The sequence below is a fragment of the Pseudophryne corroboree genome, chromosome 9, assembly GCF_028390025.1.
Source record: "Pseudophryne corroboree isolate aPseCor3 chromosome 9, aPseCor3.hap2, whole genome shotgun sequence".
In the NCBI taxonomy this organism is placed as follows: Eukaryota; Metazoa; Chordata; class Amphibia; order Anura; family Myobatrachidae; genus Pseudophryne; species Pseudophryne corroboree.
In genome coordinates this window covers 258,332,483-258,351,773 of record NC_086452.1, presented here as the reverse complement: position 1 = coordinate 258,351,773, position 19,291 = coordinate 258,332,483, and the positions used below count along the sequence as shown (strand labels likewise).

The 19,291-nt window shown below is 46.7% G+C and overlaps 1 protein-coding gene across 5 annotated transcripts in view; it reads left to right on the top strand.

The window, feature by feature from the left end:
* LOC134957968 (flavin-containing monooxygenase 5-like) overlaps positions 1-19,291 on the top strand; it is a 183,537-nt gene that overhangs the window by 12,120 nt on the left and 152,126 nt on the right. For 2 of the 5 annotated variants that reach the window (XM_063940244.1, XM_063940248.1), the window contains exons 1-3: positions 10,588-10,665; positions 16,322-16,462; positions 18,510-18,698. In XM_063940244.1, the coding sequence (XP_063796314.1) occupies positions 16,328-16,462; positions 18,510-18,698 (324 nt within the window). In that variant the 5' untranslated portion in view covers positions 10,588-10,665; positions 16,322-16,327. Of the gene's footprint in view, positions 1-10,572; positions 10,666-16,321; positions 16,463-18,509; positions 18,699-19,291 lie in introns of those variants that run through there. The other 3 variants (XM_063940245.1, XM_063940246.1, XM_063940247.1) reach the window with 3 other exon arrangements.

Genomic DNA, 19,291 nt, shown 5'->3' with positions numbered 1-19,291 from the left:
CTAACGGCGGATACCGGACGCACGTCTAACACCAACATAGTTGTCAAGGACTCAGTTATCCGCTTTGCAGTAGGATGACTGCTGTGATATTTCATCTTCCTCGCAAAGGACTGTTGAACAGTCAATTGCTTACTGGAAGTAGTACAAGTGGGCTTACGACTTCCCCTCTGGGATGACCATCGACTCCCAGCGGCAACAACAGCAGCGCCAGCAGCAGTAGGCGTTACACGCAAGGATGCATCGGAGGAATCCCAGGCAGGAGAGGACTCGTCAGAATTGCCAGTGACATGGCCTGCAGGACTATTGGCATTCCTGGGGAAGGAGGAAATTGACACTGAGGGAGTTGGTGGGGTGGTTTGCGTGAGCTTGGTTACAAGAGGAAGGGATTTACTGGTCAGTGGACTGCTTCCGCTGTCACCCAAAGTTTTTGAACTTGTCACTGACTTATTATGAATGCGCTGCAGGTGACGTATAAGGGAGGATGTTCCGAGGTGGTTAACGTCCTTACCCCTACTTATTACAGCTTGACAAAGGGAACACCACGGACAACAGGTGTCTCCCCGGGTGCCTGACTTAAACAAACCACCTCACCATCAGAATCCTCCTGGTCAATTTCCTCCCCAGCGCCAGCAACACCCATATCCTCCTCATCCTGGTGTACTTCAACACTGACATCTTCAATCTGACTATCAGGAACTGGACTCCGGGTGCTCCTTCCAGCACTTGCAGGGGGCATGCAAATAGTGGAAGGCGCATGCTCTTCACGTCCAGTGTTGGGAAGGTCAGGCATCGCAAACGACACAATTGGACTCTCCTTGTGGATTTGGGATTTCAAAGAACGCACAGTTCTTTGCGGTGCTTTTGCCAGCTTGAGTCTTTTCAGTTTTCTAGCGAGAGGCTGAGTGCTTCCATCCTCATGTGAAGCTGAACCACTAGCCATGAACATAGGCCAGGGCCTCAGCCGTTCCTTGCCACTCCGTGTGGTAAATGGCATATTGGCAAGTTTACGCTTCTCCTCCGACAATTTTATTTTAGGTTTTGGAGTCCTTTTTTTTCTGATATTTGGTGTTTTGGATTTGACATGCTCTGTACTATGACATTGGGCATCGGCCTTGGCAGACGACGTTGCTGGCATTTCATCGTCTCGGCCATGACTAGTGGCAGCAGCTTCAGCACGAGGTGGAAGTGGATCTTGATCTTTCCCTAATTTTGGAACCTCAACTTTTTTGTTCTCCATATTTTATAGGCAGAACTAAAAGGCACCTCAGGTAAACAATGGAGATGGATGGATTGGATACTAGTATACAATTATGGACGGACTGCCACGGTTAGGTGGTATAAAAAAACCACGGTTAGGTGGTATATATTATAATAATAATACAATTATGGATGGACGGACTGCCTGCCGACTGCCGACACAGAGGTAGCCACAGCCGTGAACTACCGCACTGTACACTGGTTGATAAAGAGATAGTAGTATACTCGTAACAACTAGTATGACACTATGACGACGGTATAAAGAAAGAAAAAAAAATACCACAGTTAGGTGGTATATATTATAATAATAATACAATTATGGATGGACGGACTGCCTGCCGACTGCCGACACAGAGGTAGCCACAGCCGTGAACTACCGCACTGTACACTGGTTGATAAAGAGATAGTAGTATACTCGTAACAACTAGTATGACACTATGACGACGGTATAAAGAATGAAAAAAAAACCACGGTTAGGTGGTATATATTATAATAATAATACAATTATGGATGGACGGACTGCCTGCCGACTGCCGACACAGAGGTAGCCACAGCCGTGAACTACCGCACTGTACACTGGTTGATAAAGAGATAGTAGTATACTCGTAACAACTAGTATGACACTATGACGACGGTATAAAGAAAGAAAAAAAAATACCACGGTTAGGTGGTATATATTATAATAATAATACAATTATGGATGGACGGACTGCCTGCCGACTGCCGACACAGAGGTAGCCACAGCCGTGAACTACCGCACTGTACACTGGTTGATAAAGAGATAGTAGTATACTCGTAACAACTAGTATGACACTATGACGACGGTATAAAGAAAGAAAAAAAAATACCACGGTTAGGTGGTATATATTATAATAATAATACAATTATGGATGGACGGACTGCCTGCCGACTGCCGACACAGAGGTAGCCACAGCCGTGAACTACCGCACTGTACACTGGTTGATAAAGAGATAGTAGTATACTCGTAACAACTAGTATGACACTATGACGACGGTATAAAGAAAGAAAAAAAATACCACAGTTAGGTGGTATATATTATAATAATAATACAATTATGGATGGACGGACTGCCTGCCGACTGCCGACACAGAGGTAGCCACAGCCGTGAACTACCGCACTGTACACTGGTTGATAAAGAGATAGTAGTATACTCGTAACAACTAGTATGACACTATGACGACGGTATAAAGAATGAAAAAAAAACCACGGTTAGGTGGTATATATTATAATAATAATACAATTATGGATGGACGGACTGCCTGCCGACTGCCGACACAGAGGTAGCCACAGCCGTGAACTACCGCACTGTACACTGGTTGATAAAGAGATAGTAGTATACTCGTAACAACTAGTATGACACTATGACGACGGTATAAAGAATGAAAAAAAAACCACGGTTAGGTGGTATATATTATAATAATAATACAATTATGGATGGATGGACTGCCTGCCGACTGCCGACACAGAGGTAGCCACAGCCGTGAACTACCGCACTGTACACTGGTTGATAAAGAGATAGTAGTATACTCGTAACAACTAGTATGACACTATGACGACGGTATAAAGAATGAAAAAAAAACCACGGTTAGGTGGTATATATTATAATAATAATACAATTATGGATGGACGGACTGCCTGCCGACTGCCGACACAGAGGTAGCCACAGCCGTGAACTACCGCACTGTACACTGGTTGATAAAGAGATAGTAGTATACTCGTAACAACTAGTATGACACTATGACGACGGTATAAAGAAAGAAAAAAAAATACCACAGTTAGGTGGTATATATTATAATAATAATACAATTATGGATGGACGGACTGCCTGCCGACTGCCGACACAGAGGTAGCCACAGCCGTGAACTACCGCACTGTACACTGGTTGATAAAGAGATAGTAGTATACTCGTAACAACTAGTATGACACTATGACGACGGTATAAAGAATGAAAAAAAAACCACGGTTAGGTGGTATATATTATAATAATAATACAATTATGGATGGACGGACTGCCTGCCGACTGCCGACACAGAGGTAGCCACAGCCGTGAACTACCGCACTGTACACTGGTTGATAAAGAGATAGTAGTATACTCGTAACAACTAGTATGACACTATGACGACGGTATAAAGAATGAAAAAAAAACCACGGTTAGGTGGTATATATTATAATAATAATACAATTATGGATGGACGGACTGCCTGCCGACTGCCGACACAGAGGTAGCCACAGCCGTGAACTACCGCACTGTACACTGGTTGATAAAGAGATAGTAGTATACTCGTAACAACTAGTATGACACTATGACGACGGTATAAAGAATGAAAAAAAAGCCACGGTTAGGTGGTATATATTATAATAATAATACAATTATGGATGGACGGACTGCCTGCCGACTGCCGACACAGAGGTAGCCACAGCCGTGAACTACCGCACTGTACACTGGTTGATAAAGAGATAGTAGTATACTCGTAACAACTAGTATGACACTATGACGGTATAAAGAATGAAAAAAAAACCACGGTTAGGTGGTATATATTATAATAATAATACAATTATGGATGGACGGACTGCCTGCCGACTGCCGACACAGAGGTAGCCACAGCCGTGAACTACCGCACTGTACACTGGTTGATAAAGAGATAGTAGTATACTCGTAACAACTAGTATGACACTATGACGACGGTATAAAGAAAGAAAAAAAAATACCACGGTTAGGTGGTATATAATATATTGTAATACAATTATGGATGGACGGACTGCCTGCCGAGTTCCGACTGCCGACACAGAGGTAGCCACAGCCGTGAACTACCGCACTGTACTGTGTCTGCTGCTAATATAGACTGGTTGATAAAGAGATAGTATACAATACATACAACAATATACTACTATACTGGTGGTCAGGCACTGGTCACCACTAGTCACACTGGCAGTGGCACTCCTGCAGCAAAAGTGTGCACTGTTTAATTTTAAATTAATATAATATTATGTACTCCTGGGGGCTCCTGCTATAACAACCTGCAGTGCTCCCCAGTCTCCCCCACAATTATTATAAGCTTTGCCTTTTATACATTGATGTGCAGCACACTGGGCTGAGCTGAGTGCACACAGACTGAGTCACACTGTGTGACTGGCTGCTGCTGTGTATCGTTTTTTTTCAGGCAGAGAACGGATATAGCAGAGAACGGATATATTATATTAAAATAAATAAAAGTTAACTAACAACAACTGCACTGGTCACTGTGGTAAACTCTGTCTGACTCTGCACAATCTCTCTCTCTCTTCTAATCTAATTTCTAATGGAGAGGACGCCAGCCACGTCCTCTCCCTATCAATCTCAATGCACGTGTGAAAATGGCGGCGACGCGCGGCTCCTTATATAGAATCCGAGTCTCGCGAGAATCCGACAGCGTCATGATGACGTTCGGGCGCGCTCGGGTTAACCGAGCAAGGCGGGAGGATCCGAGTCTGCTCGGACCCGTGAAAAAAACATGAAGTTCGTGCGGGTTCGGTTTCAGAGAAACCGAACCCGCTCATCTCTAATAGCAATGCCATATTGCAGCAATACTCTTATCATCTATTTATCTTCTAATAATACCACCATCCCGACACACAAAAGTAATACTACCATCTCATCTCCACACTAAAGGCAAAACTCCCACTCTCCCCCTATAGCAATACCAATTATGCTCTTCAACAATAATACCACAACCATCCCTTCCCTGTTCTAAGCAATAATGCCACCACCACCCCATATTACAGACATAGGGTCTGATTCAGACATGATCGCTGCTGTGCCTTTTCGCACAATGGACGATCAGGCATTAACTGCACATGCAGTGTCAGGCTGGTGCGAAAATTCTAATCACATAGCCATTCGCATGCTGATTGACAAGAGAGCTGTTTGTGGGTGGTAACTGACTGTTTTCTGGGAGTGTCAGGGAAAACGCAGGTGTGTCCAAGCGTTTTCAGGGAGGGTCTGTGACATCAGCTCCGGCCCCGATCAGCCTGATTCTATTGCACTGTAGGAGTAAGTCCTGGGCTGCGCAGAGACTGCACACACATGTAAAAAACATTCACTGGTGAGTGAGGTGCGAACGGATTTGCAGCTGTCCGCTGACTGAGGGGGTTTTCAGCAGCTTGCCGTACACATGCGATCGCACAATTGCACGGCGAATATATACACTCCCCTTGGGCGGCGACTATCTGATTGCAGGACAACAATTTTAGCAGCCTAGCGATCAAGTCTGAATCCCCCAATAGTGCCATCACCTCCGTTTTCACTGGAGCAATAATACCACCACCTCCTCACTATAACAATAATATCAGCAACTTCACACCACAGTGATACTAAAATCTTTGCACATTACAGTACATTAATACCCACAACTTTACACTACAACCCTCGCCCCAACACTCCAGTGGTCTGTGAATTTTTTATGGGGTCCTCTTAAATAAGTGTTTGTCACTTGAGTTCTCCATTTTTTTTGTTTTCATAATATATTTTGCAACCCCTATGTATCCCCTGCGTTTTAGAGTCTTTTCTAACCTATATGGAGGTTTCTTTGCAACAGATGACCTCTGAAAAAATTGAGCCTTCCAGGGCAGACAGTGTCTTAAACAGTATGCATATAGGAGACCATGGGGTATATGCAATTGCGGTCGAATTCCGGATGGAATTTGACCATTTTTTAATTCGACACAATTCGACATTCAGACACCCTGCCGCCGGGACCCAAATTCGACATATTCAATAAAAAACGGATTTGACAGTCCCGATGTCGAAAAATGGACCAATTGACGATGGCTGTGCGTCCTGGATTCGACTTTTTGGACGACACAAAAGTGTTTTTCAAAAACAAAACAAAAAATTGCGTGGGGTCCCCCCTCCTAAGCATAACCAGCCTCGGGCTCTTTGAGCCGGTCCTGGTTGTAAAAATACGGGGAAAAAATGGACAGGGGATCCCCCGTATTTTTACAACCAGCACCGAGCTCTGCGTCCGGTCCTGGTGCAAAAAATACGGGGGACAAAAAGCGTAGGGGTCCCCCGTATTTTTAACACCAGCACCGGGCTCCACTAGTCAGAGAGATAATGCCACAGCCGGGGGACACTTTTATATCGGTCCCTGCGGCCCTGGCATTAAATCACTAACTAGTCACCCCTGGCCGGGGTACCCTGGAGGAGTGGGTAGTGGTACCCCTTAAATCAAGGGGTCCCCCCCTCCAGCCACCCAAGGGCCAGGGGTGAAGCCAGAGGCTGTCCCCCGCATCCAAGGGCAGCGGATGGGGGGCTGATATCCTTGTGTCAAATAAAAGAATATTGTTTTTTGTAGCAGAACTACAAGTCCCAGCAAGCCTCCCCGCAAGCTGGTACTTGGAGAACCACAAGTACCAGCATGCGGGGGGGAAACGGGCCCGCTGGTACCTGTAGTTCTGCTGCAAAAAAAAATACCCAAATAAAAACAGTACACGCACACCGTGAAAGTAAAACTTTATTACATACATGCACGCCGACACACACATACTTACCTATGTTGACACGCCGACTCTGTCCACTTCTCCAAGTAGAATCCATGGGGTACCTGAAAATAAAATTATACTCACAAAAATCCTGTGTAGCATCTGTCGTCTTCTCCTTGTAATCTACGTACTTGGCAAAAAAACAAACCGGAAAACACGATCCACGCACTGAAAGGGGTCCCATGTTTACACATGAGACCCCTTTCCCCCGAATGCCAGGACCCCACGTAACTCCTGTCACAGAGGGTCCCTTCAGCCAATCAGGGAGCGCCACGTCGTGGCACTCTCCTGATTGGCTGTGCGCGTCTGAGCTGTCAGACGGCACATAGCACTATGCCGCTCCATTATCTTCAATGGTGGGAACTTTGCGGTCAGCGGTGAGGTTACTCGCGGTCAGCGGCTGACCGCGAATAACCTCACCACTGACCGCATAGTTCCCACCATTGAAGATAATGGAGCGGCATAGTGCTATGTGCCGTCTGACAGCTCAGACGCGCACAGCCAATCAGGAGAGTGCCACGACGTGGCGCTCCCTGATTGGCTGAAGGGACCCTCTGTGACAGGAATCACGTGGAGTCCCGGCATTCGGGGAAAGGGGTCCCATGTGTAAACATGGGACCTCTTTCAGTGCGTGATCCGGTTATTGCGTTTTATTATTTTGTACAGGATTTTTGTGAGTATAATTTTATTTTCAGGTACCCCATGGATTCTACATGGAGAGGTGGACAGAGTCGGCGTGTCAACATAGGTAAGTATGTGTGTGTCGGCGTGCATGTATGTAATAAAGTTTTACTTTCACGGTGTGCGTGTACTGTTTTTATTTGGGTATTTTTTTTGCAGCAGAACTACAGGTACCAGCGGGCCCGTTTCCCCCCCGCATGCTGGTACTTGTGGTTCTCCAAGTACCAGGAGGCTTGCTGGGACTTGTAGTTCTGCTACAAAAAACAATATTCTTTTATTTGACACAAGGCTATCAGCCCCCATCCGCAGCCCTTGGATGTGGGGGGCAGCCTCGGGCTTCACCCCTGGCCCTTGGGTGGCTGGAGGGGGGGCCCTTGATTTAAGGGGTCCCCACTCCTCCAGGGTACCCTGGCCAGGGGTGACTAGTTGGGGATTTAATGCCAGGGCCGCAGGGACCGGTATAAAAGTGTCCCCCGGCTGTGGCATTATCTTTCTGACTAGTGGAGCACGGTGCTCGTGTTAAAAATACGGGGGACCCCTACGTCTTTTGTCCCTGTATTTTTGGCACCAAGACCGGATGCAGAGCCCGGTGCTGGTTGTAAAAATACGGGGGATCACCTGTCAATTTCCCCCCCGTATTTTTACAACCAGCACCGGCTCAAAGAGCCCGAGGCTGGTTATGCTTAGGAGGGGGGACCCCACACATTTTTTTCTTGATTTTTAACCCATTCCCACCCCTTCCCACTGAAAAACATGATCTGATCTCTCCATATTATTTTAGTCAGTAAAAAAAAAAAAATTCTTTTAAAAAATATATAAATAATACTTGTTGCTCCTAATAGACAAACCAAGTAGATAACCCCTTCTAATATAAATAGATATGCTATTAGCACCAAAAAAAAAACACAAAAAAAACATGTTTTTAAATTTTTTTATTAGATTCCGCCAGCAAAATGAGGCGGACTGAATTTGACGAAATGACTGTCGAAAAGCACTGTTGTCGAATCGACATTCTTCAATTGAATATACTTTTGTCGAAAAGCTGCATTTTTACCATTGCAGACATGTCGAATTTGACAACTGTCGAATTTCAAAAAGTCGGATCTGAAACGGACGTTTTTTTGTCGAAAAGTACTGTAATGCATTGTCGAATCTTTTTTTTATGTCGAAAATGCCCCGTTTTTCGACATTTGCAGCAATTCGACCGCAATTGCATATACCTCCATATTGGAGATCATGTAGTACAAAAGCTACCTATTTGCATAGGAATAATATGTCATCTTCTTTATACAATAAATGTTCAGCCAGATAATACATAGTAATAGTACTTTAGGGGCAGGGCAAAATGTGAACTTCTGCGATCAAACATCTTGAAGAGATGCCATTCTCCTACATTTCTCCCCTGCCGCCCCTCTGTGTCTCTCCAACGACGCCCCACATGATCATATACAGCACCATTCCCCAAGTCTTTACAATGCCATCCTCCTTGCGTGTCTATAGTGACATCCTCTGCCAGGGCCGTAGCTACGTGTGTGCCAAGTGGGCCTGGCACACAGCGCAGTTGCCCTGAGGGCGCACGGCCAGCGGCATGTAATGAGTCAAACTGACTCATTACATGCCGCCTCTGAAGTCTGTGCCGTGCGCCGCCGCCGCACTGAGGAGGAGAGCAGCGCTGGGCAGCGGAGAAGGACGAGGAGGGACGGGGACTGGAGCCGCAGCAGCGCTATTTCATTGGTAGTAAGCGCCGCTGCAGCATCCCCCTCTCCTTCCGTATTGGCTGCCCGGCGCTGCTGTGGATGCTGGGATGCGGTTCCTCCATCCCAGCATCCACAGCAGAGCCGGGCAGCCAATACGGAAGGAGAGGGGGATGCTGCAGCGGCGCTTACTACCAATGAAATAGCGCTGCTGCGGCTCCAGTCCCCCTCCCTCCTCCTCCTTCTCACCTGCCTGCACCGAGGGAGCTGCACGAGGAGCCTGTCAGCGGGGAGATGGTAAGTATGTCTCTCTCTCTCTCTCTCTCTCTCTCTCTCAGGGGGACACCGTCTGCCATAATGTGTAAAAAGGGGGCCTGGCTGCCGCAATGTGTAAAAAGGGGACCTGGCTGCCCAATGTGTAAAAAGGGGGCCTGGCTGCCGCAATGTGTAAAAAGGGGGCCTGCCTGCCGCAATGTGTAAAAAGGGGGACTGGCTGCCGCAATGTGTAAAAAGGGGGACTGGCTGCCGCAATGTATAAAAAGGGGGCCTGCCTGCCGCAATGTGTAAAAAGGGGGCCTGGCTGCCGCAATGTGTAAAAAGGGCGCCTGGCTGCCGCAATGTGTAAAAAGGGGGCCTGCCGCAATGTGTAAAAAGGGGGACTGGCTGCCGCAATGTGTAAAAAGGGGGACTGGCTGCCGCAATGTGTAAAAAGGGGGCCTGGCTGCCGCAATGTGTAAAAAGGGGGACTGGCTGCCGCAATGTGTAAAAAGGGGGACTGGCTGCCGCAATGTGTAAAAAGGGGGCCTGGCTGCCGCAATGTGTAAAAAGGGGGACTGGCTGCCGCAATGTGTAAAAAGGGGGACTGGCTGCCGCAATGTGTTAAAAGGGGGACTGTCTGCTGTAATGTGTAAAAAGGGGGACGCTGTCTGCTGTAATGTATAAAAGGGGCTCTACCTGGTGTAGTGGCGCTACTGTGCAGCGTAATTTGAATAATGTAGACTACTGTGCACCGTAGTATGAATTGCTATTATTTTGTGGCCACGCCCCTTCCCCATGAAGCCACGCCCCTATATATTTTTTGCACGCCGTAGGCGCGCACTGCCCCTATCTTACATGGGGGGGCGCCAATGTCATTTCTTGCACACAGCGCTAAAATGCCTAGTTACGGCACTGCTAAGCAGTGATAAAAGTGGAGAAGTGAGCCAGTGGAGAAGTTGCCAATGGCAACCAATCAGCTGCTCTGTATTCTTTTATAGTATGCAAATTATAAATGTTACATCAATTCTGATTGGTTGCCATGGGCAACTTCTCCACTGGCTCACTTCTTCACTTTTATCACTGCTTAGTACATGTCCCCCTTAGCCTCAGAGAAGGTTAATCAGTGCTTACACCTGCATGTGGTGTATAAAAGGATGTCAGCCTGACATGGAGTCTCTCTCATTACCTGAGGAGCAAGCTGCTGGCTTACAGAGAGAAACTATTACCGCTTGAAGTAAGTGTTGTATTAAATTGCATTTTTGGTGAGTTGGACAGTATTTCTCACACAGGGAGGGAAACTTCCTGTATAGTCAGAGCTGGACAGGCTAGGATTCATGTTTATGATTTTTTTTTACTTTTGCTGCAAAAAATCATACCTCACAATGTGACCCTTTCCAGGAGGGACAAAATGCTCTATTCCTGAGCTCCCTTCTTAATTTATGATTACAGCTACCTATGGTGCAACACCATTGTTATCAATTAACCTGTTCAAAACAGATGAGGGCAATCCTAAATTAAGAGAGAAGTCCTGGAACAAAGCATTTTGTCCCTCCTACAATGTGTCACGTTGGGAGGTATGGCTGAGGCTATTTCTTCCAAACACCCTGGACTGACGTGGTACTGTTTGCTGCTGAAGAAAGTGCACCCATCTACCCCAGGAGACGGCCTCCTATCTTGCCACAATATACATATTTTATAACCGACATGTAACATATAGGGGGAGATTCAAATGTTTGAAAAGTCAGTTGGGAGTCTGGTTTTTTTTCCTATCTAATAGACAGGAAAAAACAGACACCCAACCGACTTTTCCAAAATTTGAATTCCACCCATATAATAGTTGTTATTAATATAAAACTAGTATTATCTATATAATCTATCTATTCTTTCAGAATTTAGTAAGCTTCTCTGTGTCCATGGTAGCAAGCAACCCCCCTCCCCTGGTGACAAGAGATTTCGTTATTATTACACCAATAATTGTGATATGTTATGCAAAGCTTTAGTACACAAACTATGTGGCAGTGATACAAACTGATGTGTTAGGTCTCTTGCATCTCCTTAGCAGCCAACCGATTTAGCTTACTAACACTCTCATTAATTGTATGAGAACATTTTCAAAAATGTTTGCCCAGAATCCCCAAAGCTACTTCTGCCCCAATCATTGTAGACTATGATGTCCAGATGCTAGCTGACTCATATCTCTCAATATAAATCTGAAATGCTGAGGAGGTTATTTATTAAACCGAGAGAGGCTCTTTATACAGTGATTACATCAAAAACGGCTTTTCTCAGCTATTCTCCATTATTTTTTTTATTTTATTTTTTATAGGTTCACAGATTTCTCCAGTGTTCACCTAACTAGTTCTACTTACCGTGGACCCCATAGGCTTCTATGTGGATGGAGGCTTACCACAATTTACTAAGCAGTGAAAAGTTTTAGGTGGCATTACTCTATACATTGCAAAGGGACTTGCAAAGCCGGAAAGATTTTTTTGTTTTTCATAAATAGATCCCACATACCCCTTTAACATTGCCAAAATAACCCGGGTTGTTGCCGAGTCGACCTGGGTTGAGGGGGTGGTCTTCAGTATGCCGGTGGTCGGGCTCCCGGTGCTCAGTATACAGGCGCCGGGAGCCCGACAGCCGGCATACCGACACTTATTCTCCCTCGTGGGGGTCCACGACCCCCCTGGAGGGAGAATAAAATAGTGTAGCGCGCCACCGTGCCCGTAGCGTGGCGAGCGCAGCGAGCCCGCAAGGGGCTCATTTGCGCTCGCCACACTGTCGGTAAGCCGGCGGTCGGGCTGCCGGCGCCGGTATGCTGGTTGCCGGGAGCCCGGCCGCCGGCATATCGTAGTGAACCCGGGTTGAGGTGCAGTGTGAAAGCGCCAAAGTGAATAACCCAGGTTGAGTAACTCAGCATTTCAACCTGGGTTAACAGTAGGGTTAAACACATGTCTGACCTGGCTTGTTGTGCAGTGTAAAAGCCTCTGACCCGCGATATTCATCCCAGGTCTCAGAAAAAGGTGCTGATTGGCTGTTTGTGTCTGCTCATAGCAGTCCCCAGCCCCTCCTTTTTAAACCTCATCAATGTGAGACAGAAAAGTCAATTTTAAATCACATCAGTGTTTAACATGGGTAACCCGGGTTCAGTGTGAAAGGCACCAGCCCGGGAATAACCCGGGTCGAAACTGCAATGTGAAAGGGTCTGAGCCTGCTCGGACCCGGCTCGGACCTGGGTTCAAAAGCCCGGTCCGACCTGGATTTGTGATCTGAAAGCTGTGCCTGTTCCTCAGGTTATAATACTGTAGGTTTATGTTGGCAGTATGGATGGTGTAATGGTAAGCATTACTGCTTCACAGCACTGAGGTCGCAAATACACTGGTAGGTTAATTGATTCCCCCCCCCCCCACAATTTTTTTTTTTATAAATTACTCTGCGTGTGCGTGTGTGTGCGTGTGTGTGTGTGTGTGTGTGTGTTAGATGGGCTAAGTCAGGGGTGGGCAATTATTTCAGCTGAGGGTCCACTTCACATTTCCTGTCAGTATCCGAGGGCCACAAACAAAATAGCAGCTCCCCCCACTTGCCAAAAATATAGGGACGTGGCTTCATGTGGAAGGGGTGTGGGCAAAAAATAATAGATTCATATAAGGCTGCACAATAGTCTCCATTATTCAAATTGCGCCACTTACACACATTACACCAGGTAGAGCCCCTTTTACACACATTACGGCAGGTAGAGCCCCCTTTTACACATTAACATTTTATTTAGGATAATTATTGCGCAGCAAGCAAATTATCCAGTGTCTTATAGCCCCTGGGGAAAGGTGTGACACAGTGATAGAACACGGGGGGTGTGACACAGTGACAGAACACGGGGGGGGTGACACAGTGACAGAACATGGGGGTGACACCAGTGGTGTCAGAAGGCGGGTGCAGGGGGTGCGACCGGGTGTCCCCTTTGGACAGGGTGACACCAAAGTGCCAGCTCTTCTGCTGTGACAAGAGCCGAGTGCTGCAGTGAGATAATCTCCTGCAGCACTCGGCTCCTGTCACAGATAAGAGCCGGCACACACACAGTCCAGTCTCCGGGGTCAGCCAGCATCTTTGGGGAAGCTAGACATGCCCCCGGAGCGAAAGAGAAAAGACCCACCAGGCCACACCCCTTCTAAATTAGGTCACACCCACTTTCTGGGCGCCACGCGGCCCGAACGCGCGCGGGGGGGGGGGGGGGGGGGGGTAATAGTACAGAGTGCGCTCCGGGTGTCTCCACACCCGGTGATGCCTCTGGGCGACACGGTGACAGAACACGGTGGGGTTGACAGTGACAGAACACGGTGGGGTTGGCAGTGACAGAACACGGCGGGGGTGACGCAGTGACAGAACACGAGGCGGGGGTGATGCAGTGACAGAACACGAGGGGGGTGTGACACTGTGACAGAACACAGGGGGGTGTGACACTGTGACAGAACACGGGGGGTGTGACACTGTGACAGAACACGGGGGGGGGGACATTGTGACAGAACACGGGGATGACACGGTGACAGAACATGGGGGGGGTGACATGGTGACAGAACACAGGAGGGGATGGTACAGCGAGAGCTAAAGTTCTCTCCCCGCAACCTAAAAAAAGTCTGACGCCACTGCCCGCACACACAAATATACACACACTATCACACACACACTCTCTCTCACACACACACACACACACACACACACACACACACACACACACACACACTTTCTTTCAGTTTTTCCATTTACTTACTGATCTGGCTGGTAGTGGCAGGAAGGATGAATCTGTAGCAGTCTGGCTCTTGTCCCGTGTAGCTCCGCACCCTGAGGTCCCGTGTAGCCCCGCCCCCCCATCGGCACATAGCTGCGCCCCCTTTTCGGCTGAACACAGCTGTTGTCACTGTGGACAGGAGGAGGCTGCTACAACGCAGCAGGGGAGAGAGGCGCCGCCGGCAGCTAGGAGGTACTGCAGTGCAGAGCAATGACAAGCAGCTCAGCCGGTCGGGCCGCTTGTCATTACTCGCTGGTGGGAGGCAGTGGGCCGGGCAGGATCGGTTTGCGGGCCGTATTTTGCCCACCCCTAGGCTAAGTGGTTCTTATCTGTCAAATTCTATGTAACTCGGAAGTGGTTTTACTTAAAATTTTATACCAGGCCTAGTCCTGAAGATGCACTTGGCTCTTCTAGAGACTCTCTGGATACTTTCAAATCCTTATCTTTTCAGTTCACCTATGTCCCAGGAAGTTTTTCATTCCTAATTTGGAATGTGAATATTGCATTCACCTATTTTTTTTTTTTTTTTTTTCCCTCTGGCTGATAAATAGTGTTAACCAACAAGGTGCTTTATGACTTTTTAATTCTGGAACAGAGTACATAGCTCCTGTGCTTTCAGTCTTGGCCTTATTTACTGTACCTTACTTAGAGGTCTTATGTACTAAGCCTTGGAGAGAGATGAAGTGGACCGTGATAAAGTATCAGCCATTCAGCTCCTAAATGCCATGTGTCAAAGTCGAAAAATATCATAATGCATATGCCTTGTACTAACCCCATGCACATGCCCGCTGCTCATGCACTCAGTCCGCTGTGCGTGCACATATCCGCAATTTGCGTAGGATCGCTCCAGCGATCATGCGCATGATATGGGTATTTACGGCGGAGTTTGTGAGCGTGTTATTAGAATATTGCATATTTAACCCATATAGCGTATATTTTAGATATAGTTCCCCTAGACCATGTCAGCGAGTATTATTAGTTTAAACAGTTCCTGGACAGAGAGATTCCTCTTTGCATGATAGGAAGGGTCAGATAAAGGTTGGAAGGTGATGTCTAGTATCCAGCTGTAGGGTATTTTGAGGGTAACATTCCGGTGTTAGTTAGAGAAAGATTGCTTGTTCCTGCGTATAGTTATGTACAAAAGTAGATTATGAACATTAACTGTATTTACTGTAAATTACATATGCGGCGGGAATCCAGAGGATACCACCCACAAGAGCAGTTGGGAATGACATCGCCCACCTTTTCAAATCCACCTATGACCTTTTCTGTAATGTGGAGACATATCTCTGTGTCCAATGAACAATGAGATTACAGTGACCATTGTATTGTGTATGCATGTTGTGTATAAAAGGACCATTGTTGCCTGGCCGGTCAGAAGACTCTAAACGCTATCTGTATGACCAGTGGAGGACCGAGTTCGGGTTGCGCTTGCGAATATTCTCACGTACGTACATTCTCTGTAGCCATTATTTCTGTTTAGATTTACTTGTTAGCCTGTAGTGTATAAATTGTATTGTTTTACCTTTTTGGAATCAATCCACGGAGGCCTTAGAACCCTGTGTTTTCATTTACAAACAGTGTTGTGTTTTCGCTTTCCTGCATGGGCTTTAAAGTAGTTTAACCTGTTTAAGGTGTATAAGCATTGTTGAGGTGTATGCACTGCGGTTACTTTGTATCGCCAGCGCTACTTAAGGTTTAAAGGTATAACATCGTTGCAGTACTTTGCTGCCAAAGGTTTAAAGTATAAGCATATCATTACATTGTATCATTAACAAGGTTTAAAGGTTATCCATTGTGTGAGCGCTCGCTGTGTGTACTCCGTACACTCAGCGCAGCGTGCGTACGCCAAGTGCGTACCACGTGCAGGACTCTGTACGCAGATAGCATACAAAGTTCGTAGCACGTGCAAGTAGTCGAGCGGCTCAACGGTAATAGTGTACAAAGGGGTATAGCTTTGTGGTCTAAGATAATACCGACATTATCACATGGTACAGGCTGTGTTATGAGCTGGTTGGTTGGTACATTTTCTCCATCCAATTTATCTCTCTCGAAGGCTTAGTACATAGAACCCTTAATCTTTCAATGTCTGTGCTTCTCTTGTTAGCAGGTCATGGCGGTGAAGAAAGTTGCTGTGATTGGGGCAGGAGCCAGCGGTTTGACATCCATAAAATCTTGCATTGATGAGGGCCTGGAACCCATATGCTATGAAAAAAGTGAGGATATTGGAGGTCTCTGGAGATATAATGTGAGTATAGAATGTTTTTTACAATTCAAAAAGGTTGCTCAAAGCATGTTACAAACTAAGTGCCCATGAAGGTGGGACAACACATTTCTAAATGAACGACAACACATTCTACAGACAGAGCACTTATTAGTAAATCATCTGAATAACAAGCTGTAAAACAAAGAATATCGCTGTATAATTTAAGTTTGTTCAAATCACCTGATACATTAATTAAGATAATGGTCCATCTGATAGTCAATTACTGCGTGAAGGTAAGAGACAATCAGGCACAGTGTGTGGGCGTTAACAGGGGAGTGGTGGCAAAACCGTAAACGTGTTCTGGCAGTGTTTTGGGAATGTCACTGACAGACCTGCAAATCTGTGCTCAAACAGCGTGGCTCTGGCTTCTCTGTAGATACTCCAAATGTGGTCAAATTTGAGTATTAGTGACATTGACTAAACTCAAAGGCCATTTTTAGAGAGAAAGTTGACCCGCGATCTGAGCAGCTCGGGACTGACTTGAGTAATCGATATACATTCGATGAAACATCAGTGGGGGTGTTTTCTCAAGCCCCTGTGGATCTGCACACAGTGTAGATAAATAAGGGTATGATTTACCGATGGTCGGGATGCCAGCCGTCAGTATACTGACAACAGCATCCTAGCCGTCAGTATGCATCCGGGCGAGCGCAAAGAGTGCCCTTGCAGGAACGGTGGCTAGCTGCGCTCACCACAGGTTCTATTCCCACTCTATGGGTGTCGTGGACACCCACGAGTGGAAATAGCCCCTGTGACCCGGGATTCTGGCTGTCTGTATTGTCAGCAGTCACAGAGCCGGATTAAGAGGGGGGCCCCGGGGATAAGTACCCCAGGCCCCCCTTTTTAAAAGGGCCCCCCCGTAGCTGCCACAGATCGGATCTCTGATCCGATCTGCGGTGCTGCGCTCCCGGCTCCCGGGAGCCGGCGCGCCGGCTCCACATGCAGGGCAGTTGAGAAATAGCTGTCTCCACTTTCCTGGCAGCAGCGCCGCGGCCGCACGTAGGGACTGTGTAGCGTGTCCAGGAAGGACAGCTGAGCGACGTCTCAGCTGTCCAATAATCTGTGCAGCAGCCTGTGGCTCAGCCATTGGCTGGGCGCGCAGGCTGCAGGGAACAGGGAAGGCAGTGCATATGGAGCCTTCCTGCGCCCAGCCAGCACCCCTATACACTGGACCTACCAGCATCAGAGCAATGTGTGTGTGTGTGTGTGTGTGTGTGTGTGTGTGTGTGTGTGTGTGTGTGTGTGTGTGTGTGTGTGTGTATATATATATATATATATATATATATATATATATATTATACACTATATGTCAAATTATACACCAACGTTTCGGGGCTTCCCGTGCTGCCCCGCCACCGCCCTCAGTCCTTCTCCACACAATCTCCTCCTTCGCACCATGCCGGCCACAGCCTCCGCATCCACTGCACCGCAGACCACAGCATCCTCAGCACCGCCGCTACTAAAGAGGTAATCTTACCCTGTTGCCTTTCTCTCTCCCTAGTCCCTGTATGCCCTTGCTGTCCCTCTCTCTGTTACTCTCCCTGTCCCTGCTGTCACTTTCCCTGTCCCTCTGTCACCCTCCCTGTCCATGCTGTCACTTTCCATGTCCCTGCTGTCACTCTCCCTGAATTTTGCCTCATTCCATGTGGCATAATGTGAATTTGCGGAAAGGTGGTGTTAGGGATCAGGGTTAGCATTCTGAATTAGTCTGTATTTTGACAGTCGGCATATCAACCACCGGGATCCTCATACCAACACGCTCCGAGGCGTGCGCAGTAAGAAAGCATCACCTAATGTGTGTACAATAGCTGCTTTGCAACTGTACCTAAATGAGCCTCACTATTACTATTACAGGTAGGGAATCGGTTTGCAGTCATTAGCATATTGTCGCACATAAATTGAATTAGGCCCTAGGTTCATATAAAATTGAAGGCAGACATTTTGTATCAAAATATACACCATACTATGAATTGTGCACTTGGCCATAAAATATTTGTTATTTCACACACAACTGTGTTTCCTATAACAGGATAATCCTGAAGATGGTAGAGCCAGTATCTATAGATCTGTCATTATTAACACATCCAAGGAGATGATGTGTTATAGTGATTTCCCAATCCCGGAGGAATTCCCAAACTACATGCACAACTCCAAAATCATGGATTATTTCCAGATGTATGCAAAGAACTTCAACCTTCTGAAACACATCCAGTTTAAGGTACTACAAGAATAATTAACCCCTACATCACAAGATGATCCTTTGGTAAATACTGTACATATAGAAGAAATATATGTCAAATTATAGATTGCATGCAAGTTAATAATAACACTGAGGACTTCACTGAAATGAGTTACTGGTGGCAAACCTAAAAAATACTAGATTGCATTGTGATCTGGGAATATGTTATCTATAGATGTAATTTAAAATGCAGAGACTGTAAGGTCCAGGGCAAAGTGACATTTAAAATAATAGAAAACTGAAAAATTAGATCACGAATATGGTTACATTGTTTTGTAGCACACTGTACCCATTTCAGAGCATATCTTAGTATTTAGAGGGTTAAGTGTGTGGGTTAGAGATTTACGATGCAGGTGAATGTGGTGGACAGTAGGGATCCAGTGAGGATTCTGGCATTTGGGATCCAGGCAGTCGGAATCCTGACACTGGGATTCGATCTGGGTCGCAATGCTGGTGCCTGGACCCCAAACGTAAGTATGCAGGGACTGCTGCGGGGTAGGGGACGGCTACAGTCAGGCTGCAGGGGAGGGAGGATTAGGTTTAGTCTGCGGGGAGGGTAATTAGGGTTAGGC